Below are 22,539 nucleotides of genomic sequence, written 5' to 3'. Positions count from 1 at the left end.
AACTTTTCGATGCGCTAATAGCATTCAAAAATATGCATCCTATCCAACTTAGGTTTAAATTGCCCAAAAATGGTTTCACCTACAAAAAATAAAAAATAAATCACGGCAGCAAGATTGAATGCAATCAGGTCGACCGTCCTTGCCGATGTGTCCCTTATTTATTTTTCAGGGAGCTGGCAACCCTATGCTTAACTCTTATTCCACTAACGCGATATTAACCAGAAAATATTTAAAATCTAAAATATTTAGACTAGCGGGGCTACATAGAACATATTATTGTCATGAATTTTTGGGGCGGTTGACTTCCCCTTTAAGGGGAAATGTCAAAGAAAAATCAAAATCTTTCAATACCAAACTAAACCACCTCTCAATTGCTTATCACATTTTCTATGAAAATTGTTGAATAATCAACTGATTTTTTTTCCCAGAAGAATAGGTATTCTCGACTGGTGATTTATAAGGTTTTATTTGCTCTGTGCGCCATATGTCCAAACAAATTGCAACTTTAACTCCACATTATTAGGTTAAAAGATGATAGCAGGAGGCTTCTGGCTAATTTCATTCATACAGATCTTTTCAGTTTACTGAATGGATTGCAACAGGACTACTCTGTCTTAGAAGAAGTTTTGCCTCTCATCTGAGTAGGCTTCATCAGTTTGGCTTGGCGAGGACTGTAACACCGTGATAGCAGAATTGCTGGACTGATCATACCGTGCACAAACATACACATTCAAAGAAAATCTACGCGCCGACTGATGCCGCGGAGGCGTCCTAACCACATTTGACGACGAGTCGCGTTGAGTCATCGGCTGTGACGGCGACGGCGAGGCAAGGCGAAGACGAGCAAGGGTTAAGCTGCAAACCTCTCCTGACAACGCTTGTCTGAGGAAGCATTAGCCGCCGCAATGACAAGTGAAATATGGGGTCGACTATCAGTCATTCATCAATGAACCCGTCTTGTCGTCATTTGAATTTGGAGCGCTAGGCAATATTAACCTTCATAACCCGCCTGAGTTGCATCGGACAGCCCCGCACTGCCTGAGACTGACAGGCACAGTATCAGAGTAACTGTTGGGCGTCACTCTAATAAATGCTTTCAGGCACTTAGAGACATGGATAAAGTGGTACCAGCATGATGACTGGCAAGTGAAGGCTCTTTTTTAGAAAAGTCTTAAATACTTTTTGCAAGTGTGAATGCAGCACCAACAGCTAAAAACCACTCATTTTAATGGTATTTTGAAACGCTTGACATAAATTACACATTATGTTGTTTATGTGCAGTGATGAACATGCTGCTACTGCTAATACTAATGCTAAGGTTTAATTCTATTGTTTTTGTCTCTTGAGGTCTCCCTGATTTGTTGGAATTTAGATGTTTCTGGGGTTGGTGAAGAACTCTGGTTGGTGGTGTCTGGTCGGTGCTAGATTTCACTTTCCTTTCTTTTCTTTGGTCCTTCCTCGGGTCTCCTGACGGCCTCACGACTCTGGCTGGAAGTGTTTGGTTTAGGTGAACGGTATGGGATTTTTTAATAGGTTTTAGGTGAACTAATGAATACACACACACTCACACGGACGCACACATGCACATACACATTCTCACCCACATACAAAAAAAAAGAGAAAAAGAGAGCAATGATGACGACATGTCAAATCGGTAAAATTACCGAATGAACAATACTGAGCTCTCCAGAAAAAAAACAAAAAAAACCCCCAGAAAAGTCTTAAATACTTTTTGCAAGTGTGAATGCAGCACCAACAGCTAAAAACCACTCATTTTAATGGTATTTTGAAACGCTTGACTTAAATTACACATTACGTTGTTTACGTGCAGTGATGAACATGCTGCTACTGCTAATGCTAATGCTAAGGTTTAATTCTATTGTTTTTGTCCGCCTGATTCTGTGTTGGTGCTGTTTATACAGAACAGGACCTGGAATAAAGGTGGAAAAATGTTGCCGTGTGTAAGAAGCTGTTCTTTTAATAGGCTGGTCTAAACAGGAAGTGCAGATTTGTCTCACATGTTCTCACCCTTACGACACAATTTCTGGGCGGTAAATGAATGTATTGGTTCTCAATGATTTTTCCATCTTCTCTACAGTGGCACCTAAGCTGAGCATTACTTTCTGAGACATCTACCCATTTTTGAAGCTCTTTTTCTGGAATATTGGCCCAGTGTTGCATTTGTGAATAAGGAGTCCTGTGTGCAATTGGGGACTAAAGCAGGGCTGTTTTATGTAAAAAAACTAAACCTTTATTTAGACAAATATTTAGCTGAATATCTTTCTCTACTCATCTACTTAACTTAAAAATAACATAAGTGGAGTTAGCCCACTTGGCTCAAATGCAAATTGTGTTCACTATTAATAATGTTTAGATATTGCAAGCAATTTGTTTTTAACTAAATCCCTTTATAAAATAACGTCCAATAGTACAATACTATTTTGCTTGACTTTTGGTTTCAAAAATAGTTTTCTATCAATTAGTTGTGTTAATTATGCATTATACATGGATTGGTTTCACATTCATCATGTCCCTTTGGGGAAAATCAGAGTTGCAATGCGGCCCACCATGAAAATAATTTTTGCACCACTAATCTACAGCACAACTGGATGGACTTCACTGGCCTCACTGTCCCAATATTTTTGGCGTAGTGTGTATAATATTCATCCACACTATATTAGTTAGTTCCGTTGGTGCAGTCTTGTTTCTCTACCTATCATTTCAAATGAATAACTGGAGGCGCTTTTCAGTCTGAAATGGCTGCGCTCATCTACCTGCCAAAGATGGATAATAATCCTGGAAATTACTCCCTTTGGAGAGAGAAATTAACCTAGATTTCCATATCAAAGCGTTATGAATCCAGCCTTTTTCCCTGCCTAGCCGCTCTGTTTAAAGAAAGCCAGTCTGTGGAAGTAGCCCGCAGTGATGTGCGGGCCGTTACAAGGCTCGTTTCTTCAACACGAAGCAACGCCGCAACAGAGGAAATCAGCAGCTTTGCGCCACGGCAAAGAATGAGATCACTGGGCTTTCTGCACAAGGTCAACTTGGAGGCGAGGCGCGGCGCGTTTAAAATTCAGTCCCATCCTTGCCGATCACTTGAAAGACACAGTACCAGCCGGGGGAACCTGCTCACCATTATGCAAAGAGACTCAAAGTAAATACATCATCTTAATGAATGCTGGGATCTGTGGAAGTGGCGGGACAAGCAAGGATGGGGTGGGGGCTCCTGAGTCAAGTAGAGGAGGGTCAGACACGCATGGCGAATAATCTCACGTGTCAACAAGAAGCAACTGGCTCCCTCTGTGTCAATGTATGTGTGTTTACAGTGAGCGAAGTTCAAAGGTTTGTCTGACATGTGAATCTTCTGCTGCAAAAAAAATAGGTGCCAAACTCCAAAAGGAATAACTTTCTTAACTGGAATTTAGATGTTTCTGGGGTTGGTGAAGGACTCTGGTTGGTGGCCTGGCAGGTGGTGTCTGGTCGGTGCTGGATTTCACTTTCCTTTCTTTGGTCCCTCCTCGGGTCTCCTGACGGCCTCACGACTCTGGCTGGAAGTGTTCGGTTTAGGTGAACGGTTTGGGATTTTTTTTATAGGTTTTAGGTGAACTAATGAATACACACGCACGAGAAAAAAGAAAGAAAAAAGGAATAACTTTCCAAGCGAGACGTTGTTTTATCACCATGTAAACAAAAAACATCTGCAAGTAATTACCAATGGCGATAAGAGAGGTTTGTAGGACATCAACAGATGCTAATTGGTGCTAATAGGCAAAGGTTGTTGTCGTTATTTTTGTTGTTGTTACCAGCAGTATGTTCATTGGTAGGCTCGGAGTTGTTTATTTTCCTTACCCTTTATGAACTATGTCATTGTCCCGGACGATCTCCCACGCACAGATTTAAAGCAAAACGACAGCCATTAGATGACATGTCACACAATATAGGGGTCTTGTTCTGGCCTGCTGCCTGCTGGCGGTGTCCTTTGCTTTACCCACTTGGCTCTGCGAGACGGCCGGGACATTGAGCCTGACACATCGGAACCGCTGCTCTCTCTCAGTGCCCTCTTTCATTCCCGCTATCAGAGAGTCAAAGCCCGCAGAGGTGGAGCTGTCCAGAGACCCGAGCCCTGCCGGCTTTGACTGGGCCAAGATCCGATCAAGCCTGGAGGAAAGGGTCATCTTCTTCCATGACTTCCACTTGCTATGATCTCTGAACCGATTCTGAAAAGGCCCCCTGACTTGATACGAGCAGACAGTCCCCCCCTTGAAAGCTGCCTTTGGTTCGGCTTGTGTAGCCCGGAATGGGAAGAGAGAGGTCAGGCGGGAGGAAGCCCGAGTACAGGCATAGAGAGAAAGAGGGGTGGGGGGAGACCGTGAGCCGATAGCAATGCTCCAGGTGCAGATGGCACACTGTTTTATGTGTGGCCTCAATGGAGTATGTCAGCCAAGCTACTGGAGGCATTAACATGGGAAGATCACACAAAAACATTGTCAACCAAAATCCAAAGATTCATTAACAAAGGTCATTTGCGTGACAGCGAATGCCTAATAGACCACCAAGTAAGCTGTAATTTTACCATCATTTAAATTGTTTCGACAATTATTATAATACATGTAATTATATTAATAATAAGATTATTATTAATAATAATAATAATAATTATTATTATTTTCTACATTCACACTTTTGACACTCAAGAACGAAAACTCACCAAACTTAACACACACATCGGGCCAGACGTAAACTTTTATAATTTTTTGTACAAAAAAAAATATGGTTTTGCAGCGCCCCCTACAGAGGTTTTATGGATTCCTATTCCGGTATGTTTGACCTAGCGCTGCGGAAATTGGGAGACACATGTAGCATCTTCGGATGTATATTCTAATATGTACAGGTGTACAGGAAGTGAGCTATGAGTATTTGAATGTACAATTTTGGCCCATTTTTGCACTATTACTATAGGGTTATACTTTTGCCCCCTTACGTAGAGGGTTAACCTGATAGACTTCGAACTTGGACTGAACCATCTCAACACGTGGAACAACATCGGGGAGGCAGGGCATCAAATTTAGCCTTTCAAAATTCTTTCTTAGTTTAGCATTCTCAATTTTGCGTTTCAACTAGATCTACAAAAAATGGGCGGCATATGTAACAGCCAACAAACTACAAAGAAGTCTTGGAACCATATGCTAAACTAAACAAGAAGTCTGCCATTTTGAATTTATTTTGGAATTTGCCGCAGTTTTTGGCCTATTTAGAGTTTCTACTTAACTACCCCTTGGGAATTTATCTAAACATGGATAATATAAAAGTTATATAGTGGCGGTATGCTGTTCACATAGAAAACTGATATTGTTGTTCAGGGTCTAAAACCAGGTGGAAACGCATGACACTTTGCACACACATCAGACCTGGCATGAAAATCAATATTTTATAGGGATGCACGATAATATCGTTGGCCGATAATTATCGGCAATTATCGACCGATTTAACGTCAAACAGATAAAACAGATAAAAAAGAATTCTGCCGATAATTATCGGCAATTATCAAACAATTTGACATCACACAGATAGACCAGATAATGCAAAAGTCCGCCGATAATAGACTTGCCGCGGTGGTCCATCTGTTGTGGTTGCGGCTCAAGTTGTGCCCGACTCCTCAACCCCTCCCCTCTCCTATCGTAGTGTCGCATATCTGTGACGTCATAATGCGCAGGACGGACCTCGTGTTGACAGAAGATGCATTCATGGCAACATGGCAGTCGCCAATGTGGGCTTTCTTTACTGTGTCTTCCCAACATGTTACCTTCGCAGTTTTTTGTTGCATTTTTAAAACGTGACTGTTTTGTTTTGGCAAACTCAAAATGAGTTATGAGTTACTGGTTGTCTTTGAAGCAGAGATATCAATAAAATGCAGCTTCATTGTGCTTTACACAATGTTTCAATGTATTTGTACATGTTAGCCTTATAGTAGGACTCAAAAGTACATTTGTATTGAAGTTAATTTTGCAAACGATTATTGGCTTACTTATCAGTTATCAACATCGGCACTTTCTAAATTATTGGTTTACCGGTATCGGTTGAATATAGCATTATCACGCATCCCTTATATTAATTTCATACAAATATTGACTGTAATTAATTATGATTTTTGACAACAGTGTTAACTTAAAAATAAGCGATAGAGTCTACCGGTACGTGGTTGTGAACTTGCGTACACGTTTGTGTTACATAGCAGTAGGTGTTGTCTATGTGTATGTGCCCTGCAACCAACTGGCAGGAAGTCCTGAGTGTACCAAAAGTCAACCGAGAGAGACTTTTAGCATTGTATAAAAAGGGATCATCGACTAGACTTGAATTTCGAGGTTCCATTATCATATAGGGGTGATAAAATGGAGTCAGACAGTCAGCTCCAAGTAGCCTTGACTGGAGGAACCCCGAAAAACCAATGAGAGTGCTGAGAGGTCAGTAGAGGTGAAGCAAAGATCCAAGTCCCGCCCCATTGTGTGACATGTTCCCTTTGCCCGCTCACCCCAAAGGCTTAGTGTCAGTGTTAACACTTCAAATACTCAATATCTTCACAAAACACAAAGGACACAAGCGCCTCGCTATCCACATCGTTTCCTCCAGGAAAGGGAGATATAGATCCTTCCCAAAGGTCAGCGCCGGCTGAAGTTTCAATGATTAAGCGCAGCTTTGTTGTTTGACTTTTTTGCTGCTGTAAAATCCACTTTTAGGTGCAAATCGCCTCGTTACGTCAGCTTTATGAGAATGGAATTGAATAATTTTCTATATGTCAATCTTAAATTGCAAAGGGTTGGCATTTTTTTCCCCCCGGTGTTTGATCATTTTATTATTAATGCTGACTCAAAATGTCAATGAGGGGAAGAAAAATATCGATAAGATCACGGGCTGAGCAGGAAATGACATTTTAAAACTGTGCACATCTGAATAAAAAGAAATATTGTTTGGCAAGTGGAATATGGTGATTCATAAAAACAATGTATATCGTATATTAGGGCTGCATGATATTGGGAAAACCTGCGTAATAGTTGCTGAATATAGCGATATCGATATTATTGTGATATTTAACATGTACCTAAAGAAATGACATTTTTATTATCTAATGAACTAATTACATTTTTTCATGCGGCAAAACAAGTAAACTCAATGTATTCTTAGTTAATTATTACCTCTCGATAATGTTCAACTATTGGATGGCGATGCACATTTGAGTTAGCGTCTGATGGGTCAAATTCAGATAAAAGCATAAAATTCCATATGGAACTTATTGCACGTCTTTCCCATATGCATATTGCATGGGCCAAAATCGCGATATCAATATTTTTTCGATATATTCTGCAGCCCTCTAGTATATGTGCTGAAGGCAGTTTTAAGGGTTGATAACTGTACAGCTCCAGTATGTTCCTTAAAACCCTTTCATTTCCAGTGCAGACGTTTGGCTCACTAACTTAAGAATGTTTTAAATTTCAGACAATTGCTTGGGAGTGAACTTCAACTCATTAAACCTGCTCTTATATGTTGTGTAGATATGGTTATGCACACAAAGAACAGACTCTTTTTTTTTTTTTTCTGACTTTGATTATAAGAACCAAAAAATGCTCAAATTTGGTTCTATTACTGGTATGTCTGTATACGTTTGCCAGTTTTGTCTTAAGGAACTTTTCTCAAACCAAAGACTCATGTGCCTGTAAGCATGTAAGAAAAAAGCAAACTCTCTAGGCAGGAATACAAAAAAAAAAAAAAACCTTTGTTACAGATGAGACAATTGTCTACACTTTTTTACACGTTTGTCAAATCATGCAGCAGTCCACAGACCGTTCCTGGCTAATCTCCCAAGACTGAGATCCGATTTCAAGGCAGTACAAGGTGATTCAACAATCAATGTTGTGAGATCCTTGTTTTTAGCCCACTACTGCTCTTTGAAGGGATCTCCACTTTCCTGGGAATATACTCCCATCGCCGAGGTGATGATAAAACACCTTATTTTAGGGTCGCCGATTACTCACCGCATACTGATCTTGCCTCTCCACGAGCTAGCCAGAGGAAGCTTTAGTTGCGGCGCACTTCAATATTGAATATCTTTTCCTGTTTTACCTGTAACGGGTAGCAGCACGTGGAGAAAAATAAAGCAGAACCTCAAAAGCCTTGCGGATAAATATATAATTGTTTGTTCAAATGTGTTTTTGCACAGTGTGAGACCTTACCGTGTAGAATGCTCTGCAGGCAGTCTCTTGAGGGAAGGTCTCATTTTCTGCCTCCCGCCGTGAAATATTCAGCCGGGCCCGAAAATAATACGGGAACCGTTTCAAGGCTTAGCACCTTTCAAATATGCTGGCAATAATGGACAGGGCATTAAATGAAGCGCAGCCCTCTCATAGCAAAAGGGGGGGAGCAGAGGTTTTGAGTCCGCGGCCAGGGTTTCGCATAATACTAATGACGGTTGAAGTGGCGTCTACATATACAGAACGGCGTCGTGATTAGTTGGTGCCGGGGATGAGCCTGTGAAATGCGGCCAACACTTTTTTCCCTTCAGTCATTCAAGGTCTGTTTGGTTTTCAAAACAAACAATACACGCGTAATTGATGATAAATAAAATACCTACATTTCACCACTGAATGCCAAAAACGATACCCCCTCCCCGCCTGTTATTCTACCTGGATGTGACCACGGGAGAGAGAAAAGAGAGGAAAAACTCAAGGGTGCACACAATAAATGCAGCGACGGCGGAGAGAAGATTGTTATAGGAGGGCTTTGTTGAAAGGATTCAAGGGTTTAACAATCCCACATCCTCTCAGGCTGTCCTTCATCTCCAATAATCAAGCTTGGCCGCAGAATATCCCTCTGGATGGAGACGAACCGTGTTGCCGTGGCTGCCTCGCACTCATCTTTAAACCGCCAGTCTTGGGGTTTCCTCTTGAAGTCTTATGTCACATTTACGGCTTCAAACGCCGAGCGCAGCAGACGGCCATGTCTTTAAAGCCAGATATCTCTTTTGCTCTCTTTTTTTTGTTCTACATTAGCATCAGATGAAGGGAAGAGCGATGCTTGTGATGCAACGGGTTCCCTGAGAATTTGGTGCCACTGTGAACTTTGTTTGTGCTGAGCAAAAATGCCATTGTAGCAAACTTTTGAGCTCAGGTGAAAGTGCAGCATGTAGCTTCATAGTAACCGGAAAAAACAAAACTAAAAAAACCTTTCTGCGTGTATTAACCTGCAAATGAAAATGGCGATCTCACTTCCAGGAAATTTCACATGCAGGTCTTTAAACCAGGTTCTCCTAAATAGCACACACTCAAAATACACTGTGTTTTATACATTGTATCTATTGTATTTTGCTATTATCGAATACATCTTTAACTGCGCTTTAATACTGGCTGGTGTTGTATTTCACACTAAGGATTAGTGAAGAGGGATTCAGGATAGTGAAATGTTACAACTCACTTAACCTGAAATAGTGAATTAATGACTTGCTAAATTTAAATGAATATCTATTTTAAATAAACAATACAATTATTTGTATTGAAGAAAATGAAGGCAACACTATTTTCGGACTGATGAAATCCTGGCAGAAAATAATGAACAGAATAAATATTCTTTAGTAAAAGTATTTATTTTCATCATGTCATCTTTTTTAATTTTTATAAATATTATTATATTTATTGACATATACATTTTAAAACTTTAAACTGGATAATACTTTTCATAAAAGCAATCCCTTCCCATTTCCTATATTAATAATATTTTTTATTAATTTGTTTTCTTATGTAATCAAATTTATTGATGATTAATTTGTTTTTAATGTAGCTTAAGTTATAATAATCAATTATATTTAAAAATAATAATAAAGAAAAATATTTCACTCTGTTGTAAATCTGCATGAGTTTAACTGAACTACTGAAATTAATCACATTTTCAGTCATTTTCAATCTCATTTACTGAGTTGTCACCCAGTGCCAGTTCGGCCATTATACACTTGGGGGCGCTGCAGGCCGCCACTTCCATGTTTCCCTTTTCCTGAGTTGGATGGCCAATAAACTCGCTTTGGGCCTGGGTGTCAGTGACGACTGTGTATGTGTGTGTGTGTGGACGGAGGGGTAGGGTGGGGGGTTTTGAGAGAAGCCAGACTTTTAGCAGGATGATACCACAGGTAGGTTCACGCCACGGTCCGTGTCACCATCGATAGGAAATTAAACACACAGAAAACAAGAGCGTGACCCCAAAATTGTCCCTTTTCCAACGGTTCGCGGGGCTCACGTCACCTCGGAACTCGTCTAGTTAGAACCTCTAACGTTTTGGGCGGTGAAAATAGTCCAGCTGGACGCATTGTGTACACCCCACGTCCCCTTCCTCCACCCACTCTCGTTTGACGCCTTTGTGTGAGACCTGTACGCCTTTGCCTGCTAATAGCTCGTCCGGTTGAAGGTCAGCTTACTCCTCTAATGAGCTGCTGCGAGGATTTGGATCAGCAATTTAAAGCAAAGGAAGGCCGCGCAGTGGTACTCTTACTGGCCACAGCATTAGGTACAGACGAGACTGCCTTGTGCCAAAATGGTGGATTTTGCCAAAGTCTTTAACGCGGTGGCTCTCGAACTGGGGTCCCTTGCAGACTGCAAGCCGTAGTTTGTGAGTCGGCACAACGTATTCTGCCCAGCAGGTCAATGAGACAAACATCAAATACGCTAAATCAATTACTCCTCCATACCTTAGCTCTGAGCGGATTAAAAGGTGTGATATGATTGTGATTAAAATTTGAATTATAGGTTATTATTATTATTATTATTATTATTATTATTATTATTATTATTATTATTTAATAAATGTGTCATTTACATTATATAAAAGGCGTAATACAACAAGAAAAAAGTTGCACTTTTGATATTCACTTGCTAAAATTACTTTATTCTTGTGTTGGAAGTTTATATTATATTACAACTTTGTCTTATAAAATTAATAAATTACTGTGCTTACATAATTCAAAGAAAATTTTGAATTACTTTATTGTAACATTTGGACTTTTATAAATATAATAATGATAATAATAAAAATAATAATAAATTATTTATTTATAACAGGCAATATGTTCACTCCCATGGCATTTAGTGTTACACGTATTATGAAGTAGTCCTTGCAAAAAATGTCTCCCCTTTTAGGTGTCCCTGCACCCAAAAAGTTGAGAACCTCAGGTCTGACACTGGTGAAAATGATCATGGTTGAAGATGGTAGGGGTTCCCATATTTTATCTCCCTTATCACGGAACCTGAATCCTAGGTGGCCACGGTCGTTTAAGTCTATCTATTTGTGATGTTTGACATGCAGAGCAATGAGTGAAGCGGTCAACTGTTACATTAGCATCTCGAGCTAGCCACCTCTAGACTCTTCATGACTTTTAAAATTACCTTTTTTTTTGTAAAGTTACTTCAATCCTCCAAATAGTTTTTCATCTTAAGTATTTTTAAATTGCAACTTTATTCTTCTGATATTCAGATCACAGCCCTGTGAAATTGAAAGAACGGTGAAAGAAAGGAGCAATGAGACTTTACACGATCAAGATTTTTGGGTCCGATCAGCAAATAAAAAAATAAAAAAATCACCGATTGGATCCGATCACAAAATGTAAAAATATATATTTAAGACACTTGTTTCCGGTATAATCTGTAATTTAATGTCAACACTATTACTTTGTGATTGAATGGTGGAAGATGCGGAGGCGGCGCAAAGGCTTTCCGCTCACAAGACTCGTGGCTAAAAACAAAAACAAGGCTAAAACTAGACCGACTTTCGGACTAAACGACAGCTCTAACAACGACCCCAAGTAAACCAGATTGTGTTGGCTGTAATGGTCAAGATTCGGCAAACTATGGTGTTACACCCAATCGCAAAATTTGCATAAAATGCAAAATAACAGCCACTTCGATCTATCCGATCAGACTGGTGGAAATTCTAGGAGCAATTCTGTTTTTTTTTTCTAACAACCAGTCTTTTTGGTACTCATCGAGATGAAAGTGGTCAGGTTTCGCACGCTACAGTCACAATTATAATTATTAAGTGTTAGGAATTTCAATTTAGCAAAATGTCATGAAACCATGCCAGTATACCTGCCTGCCAGCGTAACTGTCCTGTTACCTTCAAATTAAAATGTACAATACATACTACAAATATATATTTTTTAAATTAAAGGGGTGCTCATTCTATTATTATTGTTGTTACCAATTGTTGTTATTAACCAAAATGGAGTAAAACAATGGTAACGTCTGTACATTGTCTACACTCTCCAATCCTGTCGGGTGTCCAAGAAAACTTGGAGGTGCGAGAGCTGAGTTTTCTCGGAACACACTCACATACACATTTAAGTCTTCATCTCCTGGCTGCAGGGTTTTGTTCGGGGGTTCCGTTGAAAAAGTCCATCGCAGTGATTATGGGCCTACAGCCAACTGGGATGGATTGTAGGGTGGGACCCAAACAGATGGGAACTAGCGCGAAAAGGTGAGGATGAGGTCAGTCTGAGCTCGGGCGATAAAGCTGTGGGCAGCGCTCGTAGCACTGTTTTAAAAGTTAACTGGAGAAAACAGCTTGTGTGGTCAGAGTAAATGCATAAGAACATATTGGAGAATTTTTCCCCCCCTCCTGCTTTTGTCTAGATAGCTTCAGGCGGAAGAAGCAAACACCAAATGTTGGAAAAATTGTGTGGAAATCAGGAGTGTGGGTGTTTTTGTTGTTTTTTACTCGTGTCCCCCTTTTTCTGGTCTAACCCAGTTTTTTTTTTTCTTCATCAGGATTGTGGTACCTGAGACACAAGAAGTTGAAGCACTGTCCACACACACCACACAGGTAATTAATGAACACCTTGAAGGTTGTAGTTTGGAGTTCAACGATCAAAGCCAAACAAAGAGATATCATTTAAAATCAAATCTCACAGGGCTCTAAAGGACTTTAATATGTTTTAGTTTGTATTTGCTTTTTTTGTCAAACGTATAATAACCACAAAGTGGGGAGTGGTGCTTGACTTCTCACTACAATATAAGCAATACAATATAGTATACAGAATATAAAAGACCCTATAAAGTTAATTCAGGGAACCCTTCTAAACACACTATACAGTCGACATGACCACAGACAGCGTATGAGAGGAGAGAAAAAAGGCAGATTTTTTATTTTTGCAATAAAGCAGTAAAATTCACTTGTTTTTCTCCATCTCAGGGAGCGTCCATTTAGCGACTTGCCGTCGACTGGAAATGACATCACAGTTGCTCAGGGCTCAGCTAACAACCAATCATGGCTCACCTGTTTCCTGAGTTTGGTTATGTGCCGTTTGCAAGCTGACTTTGGAACATATTGATTCACTTTATCTCCAGTGGGCAAAATGCCTTTTGAAATGAGAACATCTCGACTTGGAAGCCAACGAGTGTCACAACTGTTCACCTTATGAAGGATTCAACTCACCCTCAAGTATGTTTTGACTTTTATTTCTTTGGAACGGGAGTGGTTTGCTTCATTTATTGCACCATGCTTGATGTCTCTATATTTCTATGAAGGGTATGTTTGCCTGTACAATATGTTAGTCAGTTTTGTCTCAACCAGCATCAAGGAATGTACTGTCCTGGTCGGACTAGTAAACTCTTCATAGCACGTGTTGTGATTGGGTACCACAGCCGCATTCATTTTCACGTCACCAGCCCCCCCCGACCCCCCCCCAATTGCTGTAAAAACACTTGCCTCAGCGGCACCAGATTAACAGAGAGCCCCCTAATGGAGTAATTACACCAAGCCAAACATCTATTTTTCACCTGTGCTCTGCCATTATTCTCTGTCTCCCTAGCCACTCTATTGGAAGTCACTTACTTGCCTTACAATGACTTATCATTGACTGCCTTTATACATGTACAGTAAATATATTGAATTAAATGTCACAAAGGTCCTCTCAAAATAATCAAGTATTTTTCTGAAGATTGAATTGCCTTTTAAGGGCCTCAATATGCTGCAAAAGTCACACATTTTGCAAGAACCTCAACAGGATTTTGCAAGCATGCATATCCTGGTGAAATTGCATACAGTATTTTAGGAGTTCTCTTACCGATTGGCACAGATTTGGTGTCTATTGTAAGGACCCATTTCTCATATTAAATAGGAAGCGAGGCATTTTGCTTTGAAGCAGCCATTTTGAGTAAATTCCAGAGCTTATCCTTCTGCTATGATGAACTGCGACTGTCAGAATCAGTAATGGTGAAGCTTTTTTTTTTCTTCCTACGGTCTCCAATTTAGGCAGAGCGCAGCATCAGTTTGATGATCATCTTGAGGATTTGTCATGAAGAAGAATTCGCGATTATTCTCTAATGGTGTCTTTGACTAGCAGGTTATGTTATATTTTGGTCTCGTTTGCAATAAGGCAAGGTTTACGCACCTTTCGCGAGTTTCCGTTCATTGCCTTTTTTGGGATTTATGTTTTCATAATATCAACCGACACTTTTCCAAGCAGAACAGCAATGCTGATGGATGGTTTAGCCACGACTCCCTGTGTGTACGACAGTAGCCGAAAGGGTTAATCACGTTCTTAACTCTGGGGGTTGTCTGATTAGTCTCTCTCACTGCTTAACACAATGACAAATAACCACGATTCTTTTTCTTGCACTGATAATCAGGACAACTTAAACATTTCTCACCGGCCCCGAGTGAGACCATTAATCCTCCTGCGATGGCAGCGATAAGTGGCGACTTCAGAGTAATGGCCTTGTCACCTTCAAAAAAGTGGGAGAAAATGTAAGCAATTAAAAAGTGACACCCGTTATTATACATTTTTTGTGCGAAACATCTATCTGTGTCATCTGCCAGTTTTAATTGATTGATTAATGGAATTGTTTTTGGTAATTATAAGTATTAAATATGATGTTCTTTACAGAGTAAAATTTGACTATAGAGCACAAAGTGAGATCTAGTTTTTTGTTAAGATAAAAAAAAATTTTGGTGTAGCATCAATTGAAGCTAGGTTATACTTTACGATACTTTAAGCTGAGAATGACTTGCATAACATCTTTGGCCCTTTCTGGGAATGCAGTGCTTGAACAAAAAAAAAATCTGGTGCCTTATCACAGTTGCACGTACAGCAATACCTTGATTTAAAAGTTTAATTGGTTCTATGACCAAGCTCATAACTCATTGTACTTAAACATCAAATCACTTTTCCCCAATGACAATAATTTAGTCCGGCCCGCACCACCCAAACTTTGTTACATGTTTTAAAGCACTGTATTTTAAAGTATTTGTATAAAACATGATAAAACATAAAACAAAAAGAATACAAATTAATAAACTTTTTTTTTTAAGTGTGTAATTAAGCTAAAAATCTCACACACACGTGTGCATGCACAGCAGTAACATGTCGAAATACCTTTGTGGAGGCGGGGCCTAGTGAGTAACCTTCAAAAGTTTCATTCAGTCAGGTCAGTCTTTTACCACTATGTTACTTCAGATGCTCTTTACTAGGATTTAATTTTTTTATTTGTGTTTAACTATACATAAAATGTCTCGTAAAGTAAGTAAACAAATGACTGTTCGGGGGGGAAAAAAAAGGGTAAATTGGGGGTATTCGTAATGCAAAATACCACTGTATTTGGAATTGCGTTGGAATGGTGGATGTATTATTTTTTTGTGTTGGAAAAACCTTCTAAGATCTTGACAGTGAAATATCTCAACTCATTTAGGTGTTACATTGTACCCTGTGAATTGAACTTTTTGTCATTCACCGTTAACCCTCTTCCAAAAAAAAAAAGAAAGCCTGACCATGTGATACACAGTATGTCTAAGGCTACAGCTATGTTTCCATCAAAAGAGTCCTGGGCCCTGAGTTTCAAATCCCCTCCAAAGCCCGTTTTGGCTACTCTTTGTTTGGCTCATTGGCATTCTGACCCCATGCTTTCTCAGACTTTGAACTCAAAGCTTTGGGAAAGCCGTATTGCTTCTTTAAACACATTATCAGCGGACTTGGGTTTTAAGAATATCACTAATCATCTTAAGGTTTTAGTGCAGTGTGGCAGCGTCATCAAAGCCTTCCTGGGGCCATTCACTGGCTTGGGACACTGTAAGAACAGTGAAATAAACACAAATGTAATGGTGACTAGTCGTTAGCGAGCTCTGCTTTTAGAACTGCATCAACTGAAATCCTATCCAAAAACTGAAATTGCTGGCATTACTTTGTTAGAGTTCAATAATACTACAATGAATCGAACTTAGTCAATATTCAGTGTACAGCGGGGGACCTTTGCCTTCAACTGAGACCCCTTTTTTTTTTTTGGGCTCATTTCCCACTTTCATCAAAAATGTAAATCAAGTGCTAAAATAATTACAATAACATATTAGCGAACCTCAAACCGCAGCTTTCATTAAGCCTGATTCATTTGCCAGGTTAAGATTCCCGCCTACACAGCGGCATCATAACTTGGCATCCTGTGAGTCTTTAATGAATAATGAATGCCTAAATATATCAAATGACAAGGATTGCACGCTTTGTTTTAAAGACAGAGACTGGTATACATGGGTTGTACGCAATTACAGTCGTGTAGGGTTTCAGCTCCAGCTACTGTTCTTAGTATTTATTTAGAAAGTAATCGTCATGTTTTTTTATTTATATTTTTATTTTGAACTATGGATGGACATGTTAATGAATTGAACCTCAAAAATTCTGTGCAGTATTGAGTTAAGGGCTGCGCAGATATGACCTTAATCTAAAATGTCATTCATGAGAAAAAAAATGTAATGAAGTTTTGCTTTTTTAGATTATTTTTTTCCGCTACTAGAATTTGCTTTATTTGTTCTTATATCAAACAATCTTCAAAAAAAAAAACTTCCCCCGCAACTTCCACAATAATAGTATAATTCTGTAAATGTTTGTTTCTTTATTGGTTATGTGAAAATAATTGCTTCCTCTCACAAATGTCCCTTTTGTCAAAACAACTTAATAACCATTTTGAATTTTGAGTAATTTAACATCCTAAAATGAGCTGTCAAACTGCAAGGCTATCACCACACTCCCTCCAGACCTTTCTGTCTTTTCTCATGTTTTTTCTCAAGAGTTCTCAAGGTAAGGTTAGCCAAATTAGTTATTTGTGGCTCGTAAGCACTTACTTTAGGTTTAAAGTTTGCATTGTGGATTACTGCTTTTGCAAATGTCATCAATTTTCAGTGCAATTGACTTTGTGATTTCCTTGGCTCCTTTCTTGTCATACGTAAAACAATGAAAATGATTCTGCTCGTCATGTTTATTACTTGGGGGGGGGGGGGGGGTACCGTTTCTAGTAGCTTAAACAAATAAAATAGTCACGAGAGGGGTTGAAAAGGTTGCTAATTTATCAACATTGACAACATTTTAGAATTGCTCTTTTTTCATTGCAGCTGTGTCTTGAGTGTAAGCAGTGCTGCACGCCAGCAGGGATATGCTAAAATATATATGCAGTATTTTAACTCTTTGACTGCCAGACGTTTTCAAAAACGGGTTGTCGCCAGTGCCAGCCGATTTAAGCATTTTGAGTGATCTTTCAAGGTCCACAGAAAATGTTGTGTTTGGACTATGGAAACACACATCCGACCAAATGAAAGATTGGACTGTCATCTTTCATCAGAAAAAAAAAAGTTTGTTTCTACCTTATTCCGTTCTTCAGTAATCAACAATAGAAAATGGTTACTTTCACCGAAATTCTCTCTTTTGAAACAAAAAACGGAGAAAAAGAGCTTTTTGTGAAACGATGTTATTTCATGCACTCTAGTGAATTGTACACTTCTTTTTGTCCATGAATGATGCCACAAACACCTAAATAGTGCTTTACTTCTGTAAAACGCTTTCACCAACAATGAAAAAGTGTTTTTTGATTGCAAAATACGTTTATTTCCATTCAACAGTGTAACAATTTGACAAAACAATTTCGCAAACTATTTACAAATGTGTGCAACTGTGGTACTACTTACAATTATGTGGATGTTTCAAATACAGTTTTTCCTTTTGTAACGCTCTCCTGCTTGCAAGGAGACGCCAGGACGCGCACAACAGTTTACTTTCACTTTCACATTGGTCCGTTTTGCGTGCAAACGTTACACTTTCTTGACGGCCTTTTTTTCCGGGGAATAAAAAACAAGTAGCAGACTGTACACACTTCCTCCGATGAATATGCATTGGACTCGGGGCACTCTCCGTCGTCCGATCGAACGTCCGCCTGTGCGTGCTCGGTTGCGTTCCGCGTTACGACACCGTCATAGCCGCCGCGTCAGCGGTTCCAATTTCGCCGTCAAGCTTGGATTCACCTTCATCATCATCGAGGATGATCACCGTCGTCATTAATGTACTATTTTAGCGTTGGTCGATGCCTTTCGTCTTGTAAGTGTAGAGCTGCTTGCAAACGCTCGCCATTGCCCGTTCCCTCCTCCATCTAGCTCCATCTAACGTCTTCTACTGCCGCGTCAATGCTTTCCAACCACGGAGTCACCATCATCTTCATCATCGATAATGATCATCGTCATCAACAATGTGCTTTTTTAGCGATGCTTTTGGTCTTTGAAAAAAACGGCTCTGGCGTTAGCTCCTCGCGACCGGCCGCCATTTTTCCTTTGTTTTCCATTCTGATCTCCTGCTCAACGCTCTAGCTCCGCCTCTACTGACGCCCACCCGATCTTGTCAAAAGAGAGTCATCGCTGCCCTCTAGGGGCCAAAAATAGTCATTAGGCTCAAAAAACCTGCTTAAAACTTTCAGGAGAGCTCCGCAAGCCTTCCCAGCACCCGTTTCAAAAAAAAAAATAAAAAAAAATGGGAGGACGTCTTTTAACGTCTTTGGCGCTCCTCCGTAGGTTTTTGCAGAACGTCATTTAACGTCTTTGGCAGTAAAAGAGTTAAAGGGGAAGTCAAGTAAAAAAAAAAAATTCAATAATATGTATTATGCATTTATTCTGGTTAATATTGTGTTTGTGGAATATGAGTTAACCGGCAAAATCGACCCGTTTTTTATCCATCTGAGGTGACGGCCGTTTTGCTGCTTGCTGTCGACTGAAAATTACTTCATAGGTGGTGACAAACAGGTGGACCATGATTGGTCGTTACCTGAACCCTGAGCAACTATGATGCAATTTTCAGTTAACAGCGAATTGCAAAATGGCCGTCCCCGGAGATGGATTAAAAAAAAAAGAAGTGGATTTTGCTGCTTAACTTCATATCCTACAAATGCAGAATTCCGTGTTTAGACGAGTGGGGGCACAATAGCACATACAAGATATTTTAAAGAACATTTTTGGGTTGACTTCCCCTTTAAAAACAAAATTGTCCCGTAAATTCCACTTTATAAATGACTTTCCTCATTTTTAAGGATTGTGACATCAGCTGTGGGAAGTTATGCTCTCTAATAGAAAAACTAAAATTAAGATTAATCCTATCAAATAGTTGTTAAATGCAGTCAAATGAATCTCAGATATGTTCCTCTAAGTCTTAATCAGTTACTTTTAACGATGCAAAAGTGCAGTTACTAGTGGAGTAGTCAGTGGACTGTGCCAAGATAATCTTTGCGCAAAGTAGATTGGACTTTACTCTTGTGATCAGAAATGCCCATCTTTTTGGCGGGCACTTTGCAGAAAATGTGTTTGCGCACGTGATTGCACAGCGGTCTGTTTGTGCCCCCTCGGCTCCTCTTAAAGCTCCTCAATCTCGTCAGCCCCCGCCCGTGATTGCGATTTGGCACCTCGAGTCACATTGTCTTCATCTGGAAATATTTCAGCCGCATTTGGGGAGATGAGGGATAAAGGAGGAGAGGGTAAAAACACACCCTGTTGTGTGAATCCTAGAGAAGGCCTTGAACCCTGCCATTCATCCCTTTCACTTCATCAGCTGAGTCTAATTGCCAGAGAGGACAGAATACCCAGGGCCCAATTGTTCTTTATCCTCTTTGGAGCCTCTGAGGCATGAAAAGCGAAAGGCCTGCTTTTGATCTTTTTTTTGGTTCGTTTTTTTTTCTTCTTCTATCATCCCCTACTATCCTCTCCTTTAGAGTGGGACACTCCTTTTCAGACTGTGCCCCCTTCTTCATCCACACTAAATAATTATCAAGCTCTGCTTCATCAAATAATGGCGGGTATGGGAGGTCATGGATGGGGAGGGCCAGAGGTCCGCAGGGGTGGGCCGCTAGGACGCGGTGGCGCTCCCCAACTCATCTCGGAGGCATGCTTCTTAGCGGGGACTACCTTTTATAGACCTTGACCCCGGTTTTCGTTTGCCTGTCCTAATGAGACCCTCTCATGCGTCCCAAGCAATGGAGGGCTTGCAATGGCGGGGTTGGGAGGCCAAAGTACAATGAGACGCAGCACTGTGCTCAAACAAGAGCGCATCTGTGCTATCTTATTAAAGCCTTGGAAAAGAGCTCATGCGTCTCAACGTCCCATAGGCACTGAGAGCAGGTCTATTGACACCTACTTGTCCTTTGCGGTCAACACCTTTCAGTCAGCAGGCAGGCGCACCCAAGCTCTCATCGCAAATAATTCTTCGTGGGGTATTTAGTGATGCAAAGTGCTTAACTTGGTTAGCACGAGGATGAAGAATGTGTTTTTGTGAAGATAAAAAAAACTCTTTGGAACTAGAGAAATGACGAGCGATGTCAAAGACCCCCCGCCGCTCCTCACCTCTCCTGACAAAAGCAAACATTACTTGTATCAAAAGAATGCAGGGGCACCAACGTCTCTCCTAATGCTTTTAAATTATTATTTTTAATCTTCAAATGGATTCACAAGCATGCAGATGCTTGTTGATTTTTCTTTCAAAATTGCTCACGCACCCAAATTTTTCTTGCCCTTAGGCCAAGTTGGCCTTGGCGCTCATCCCACATTCAGAAATGTGTCAAAACGTGACGACTAAAATGGCATTTGGGTGATTCAAGAAAATGTACAAGAAATAATGAGGACGCACACCTAGCTAACTCGCAGACAAAAGCGACAGCGGGGCACATGCTACGAGGAGTCGAGCAAAGTGACAAACAAAAACACAAGTAGCCGCAACAAAAACCTTAAAGCAATCATGTTACGCACGCCTTACATCTGAGTACTATGCCAGAACAAAGCCGAGCTGCTGTCAGTGCATCGATCCACTCCTGAAGGCGCATGTTCACGCACACGCACGCGCTTGCGCACACGCACACACACGTACGCACACACCTTTAGCTCTCTGATTGCTCCCTGCTTTTCGCCTTCTCCCCCCACCCGACACCCTACCCCGGGCCTCTAACGTTCGCCTCCGACTGCTCCCTCAGAATGTTCTTATTGATCTGGCCTACTTCGCCGGAGTTAACTCGCTGATAAAACTGGACCGAGGGCTTCTAACAGCACGATGAGTGTTTGGATGGCTGCTAACCATGTTTAAAGAAAACATTTTCTAAACCTGATTTAGTCAGTGGCACAACTCGAAGACACCAATTTGCCAACTGCTGTCCGCTCTATTTGAAGCCTTTACAGTTGCTGGCTAAGAAGATGTGTAAAGTATGATAGGTAAAGTAGTTCAAATTGAAAAAGTTTGATTTTAAGCGCTTATTAACCTTTTTTTCTTTGGAAAATTATGAATTATACATTAAATGACTGCTATAAATTCACTGAACACCAAAATATAGTTTTTTTTAATTTTAACCCTTTATTCCCTAATTTAGGATTCGGGCGAAATTTGACCCTTTTGGGATTTAGGGGTATCATTTCGAAAAATCATAACAACAAAAACTGTCAGTAAACTATTTAGAATTTAAGAAAATAATCAATCAATTACACAGCTACATTGAACAATAATAATATAATTTTTTTGTTTTATTTGTTGCATTTTAGAACTGGATTTTGAATGTACAAACACACTTTGGCCAATGGAAACAAGAACACAGGGACAAAATCACTGCTGTAAAAAAAAAAAGGTCTTTGTTATTTGAGTAGCAGAATTTATAGGGGCCAAATTTGACCCCGTGGGTTCTCCAGGGTTAAAATGTTAACAGTGACCCTGCGTAGAAGGAGCAAGTCAGATTCCAAGCAAGAGAGAAATTTATACTGCAATTAGACCAGGCGAGTTTATTTGTAGAGCACAATTCGTACGCACGGAAATTCAAAATGCTTCACAGCTGCATAAAATTACAAGACAAAATCATGACATTCCATAAAACCAAGTGATTAATTAATTGAATTAAAAGTGAGGAGTGCTGCAGGTAAAATGCGTTCAGTTTTCATACAGAATGTACTGTTAAACAGAACTGTTTTCAACCTGAATTTGAACATTGTCTCACATATTCAGGAAGACTGTTCCAGATTGTAGCATCATGAACCTAAAATGTAATAAAAAATAAAATAAAAATAATAATAATAATAAAAAATAAAAATAAAGGAGAGCTGTCAAATCGGTAAAATTACCGAATGAACAATACTGAGCTCTCCAGAAGAAAAAAAAAAAAAAGAACCTAAAACGTAGCCTCACTGGGTTCAGTCATGACTCGGGGCTCCAGTAGGAGACTTGTTCACAAGCTTAGCTGTTATGAG

The 22,539-nt window shown here is 40.0% G+C and overlaps 1 protein-coding gene across 4 annotated transcripts in view; it reads left to right on the top strand.

The window, feature by feature from the left end:
* The window catches only part of LOC144053970 (uncharacterized), a 142,067-nt gene that overhangs the window by 32,073 nt on the left and 87,455 nt on the right, over positions 1-22,539 (top strand). For 2 of the 4 annotated variants that reach the window (XM_077568939.1, XM_077568940.1), the window contains exons 4-5: positions 12,795-12,849; positions 13,219-13,842. In XM_077568939.1, the coding sequence (XP_077425065.1) occupies positions 12,795-12,849; positions 13,219-13,357 (194 nt within the window). In that variant the 3' untranslated portion in view covers positions 13,358-13,842. Of the gene's footprint in view, positions 1-12,794; positions 12,850-13,218; positions 13,843-14,657; positions 14,689-22,539 lie in introns of those variants that run through there. The other 2 variants (XR_013294568.1, XR_013294569.1) reach the window with 2 other exon arrangements.

Source organism: Vanacampus margaritifer, chromosome 6 (assembly GCF_051991255.1).
Source record: "Vanacampus margaritifer isolate UIUO_Vmar chromosome 6, RoL_Vmar_1.0, whole genome shotgun sequence".
Taxonomy (NCBI): domain Eukaryota; kingdom Metazoa; phylum Chordata; class Actinopteri; order Syngnathiformes; family Syngnathidae; genus Vanacampus; species Vanacampus margaritifer.
This window is presented reverse-complemented; position numbering and strand designations above follow the sequence as displayed.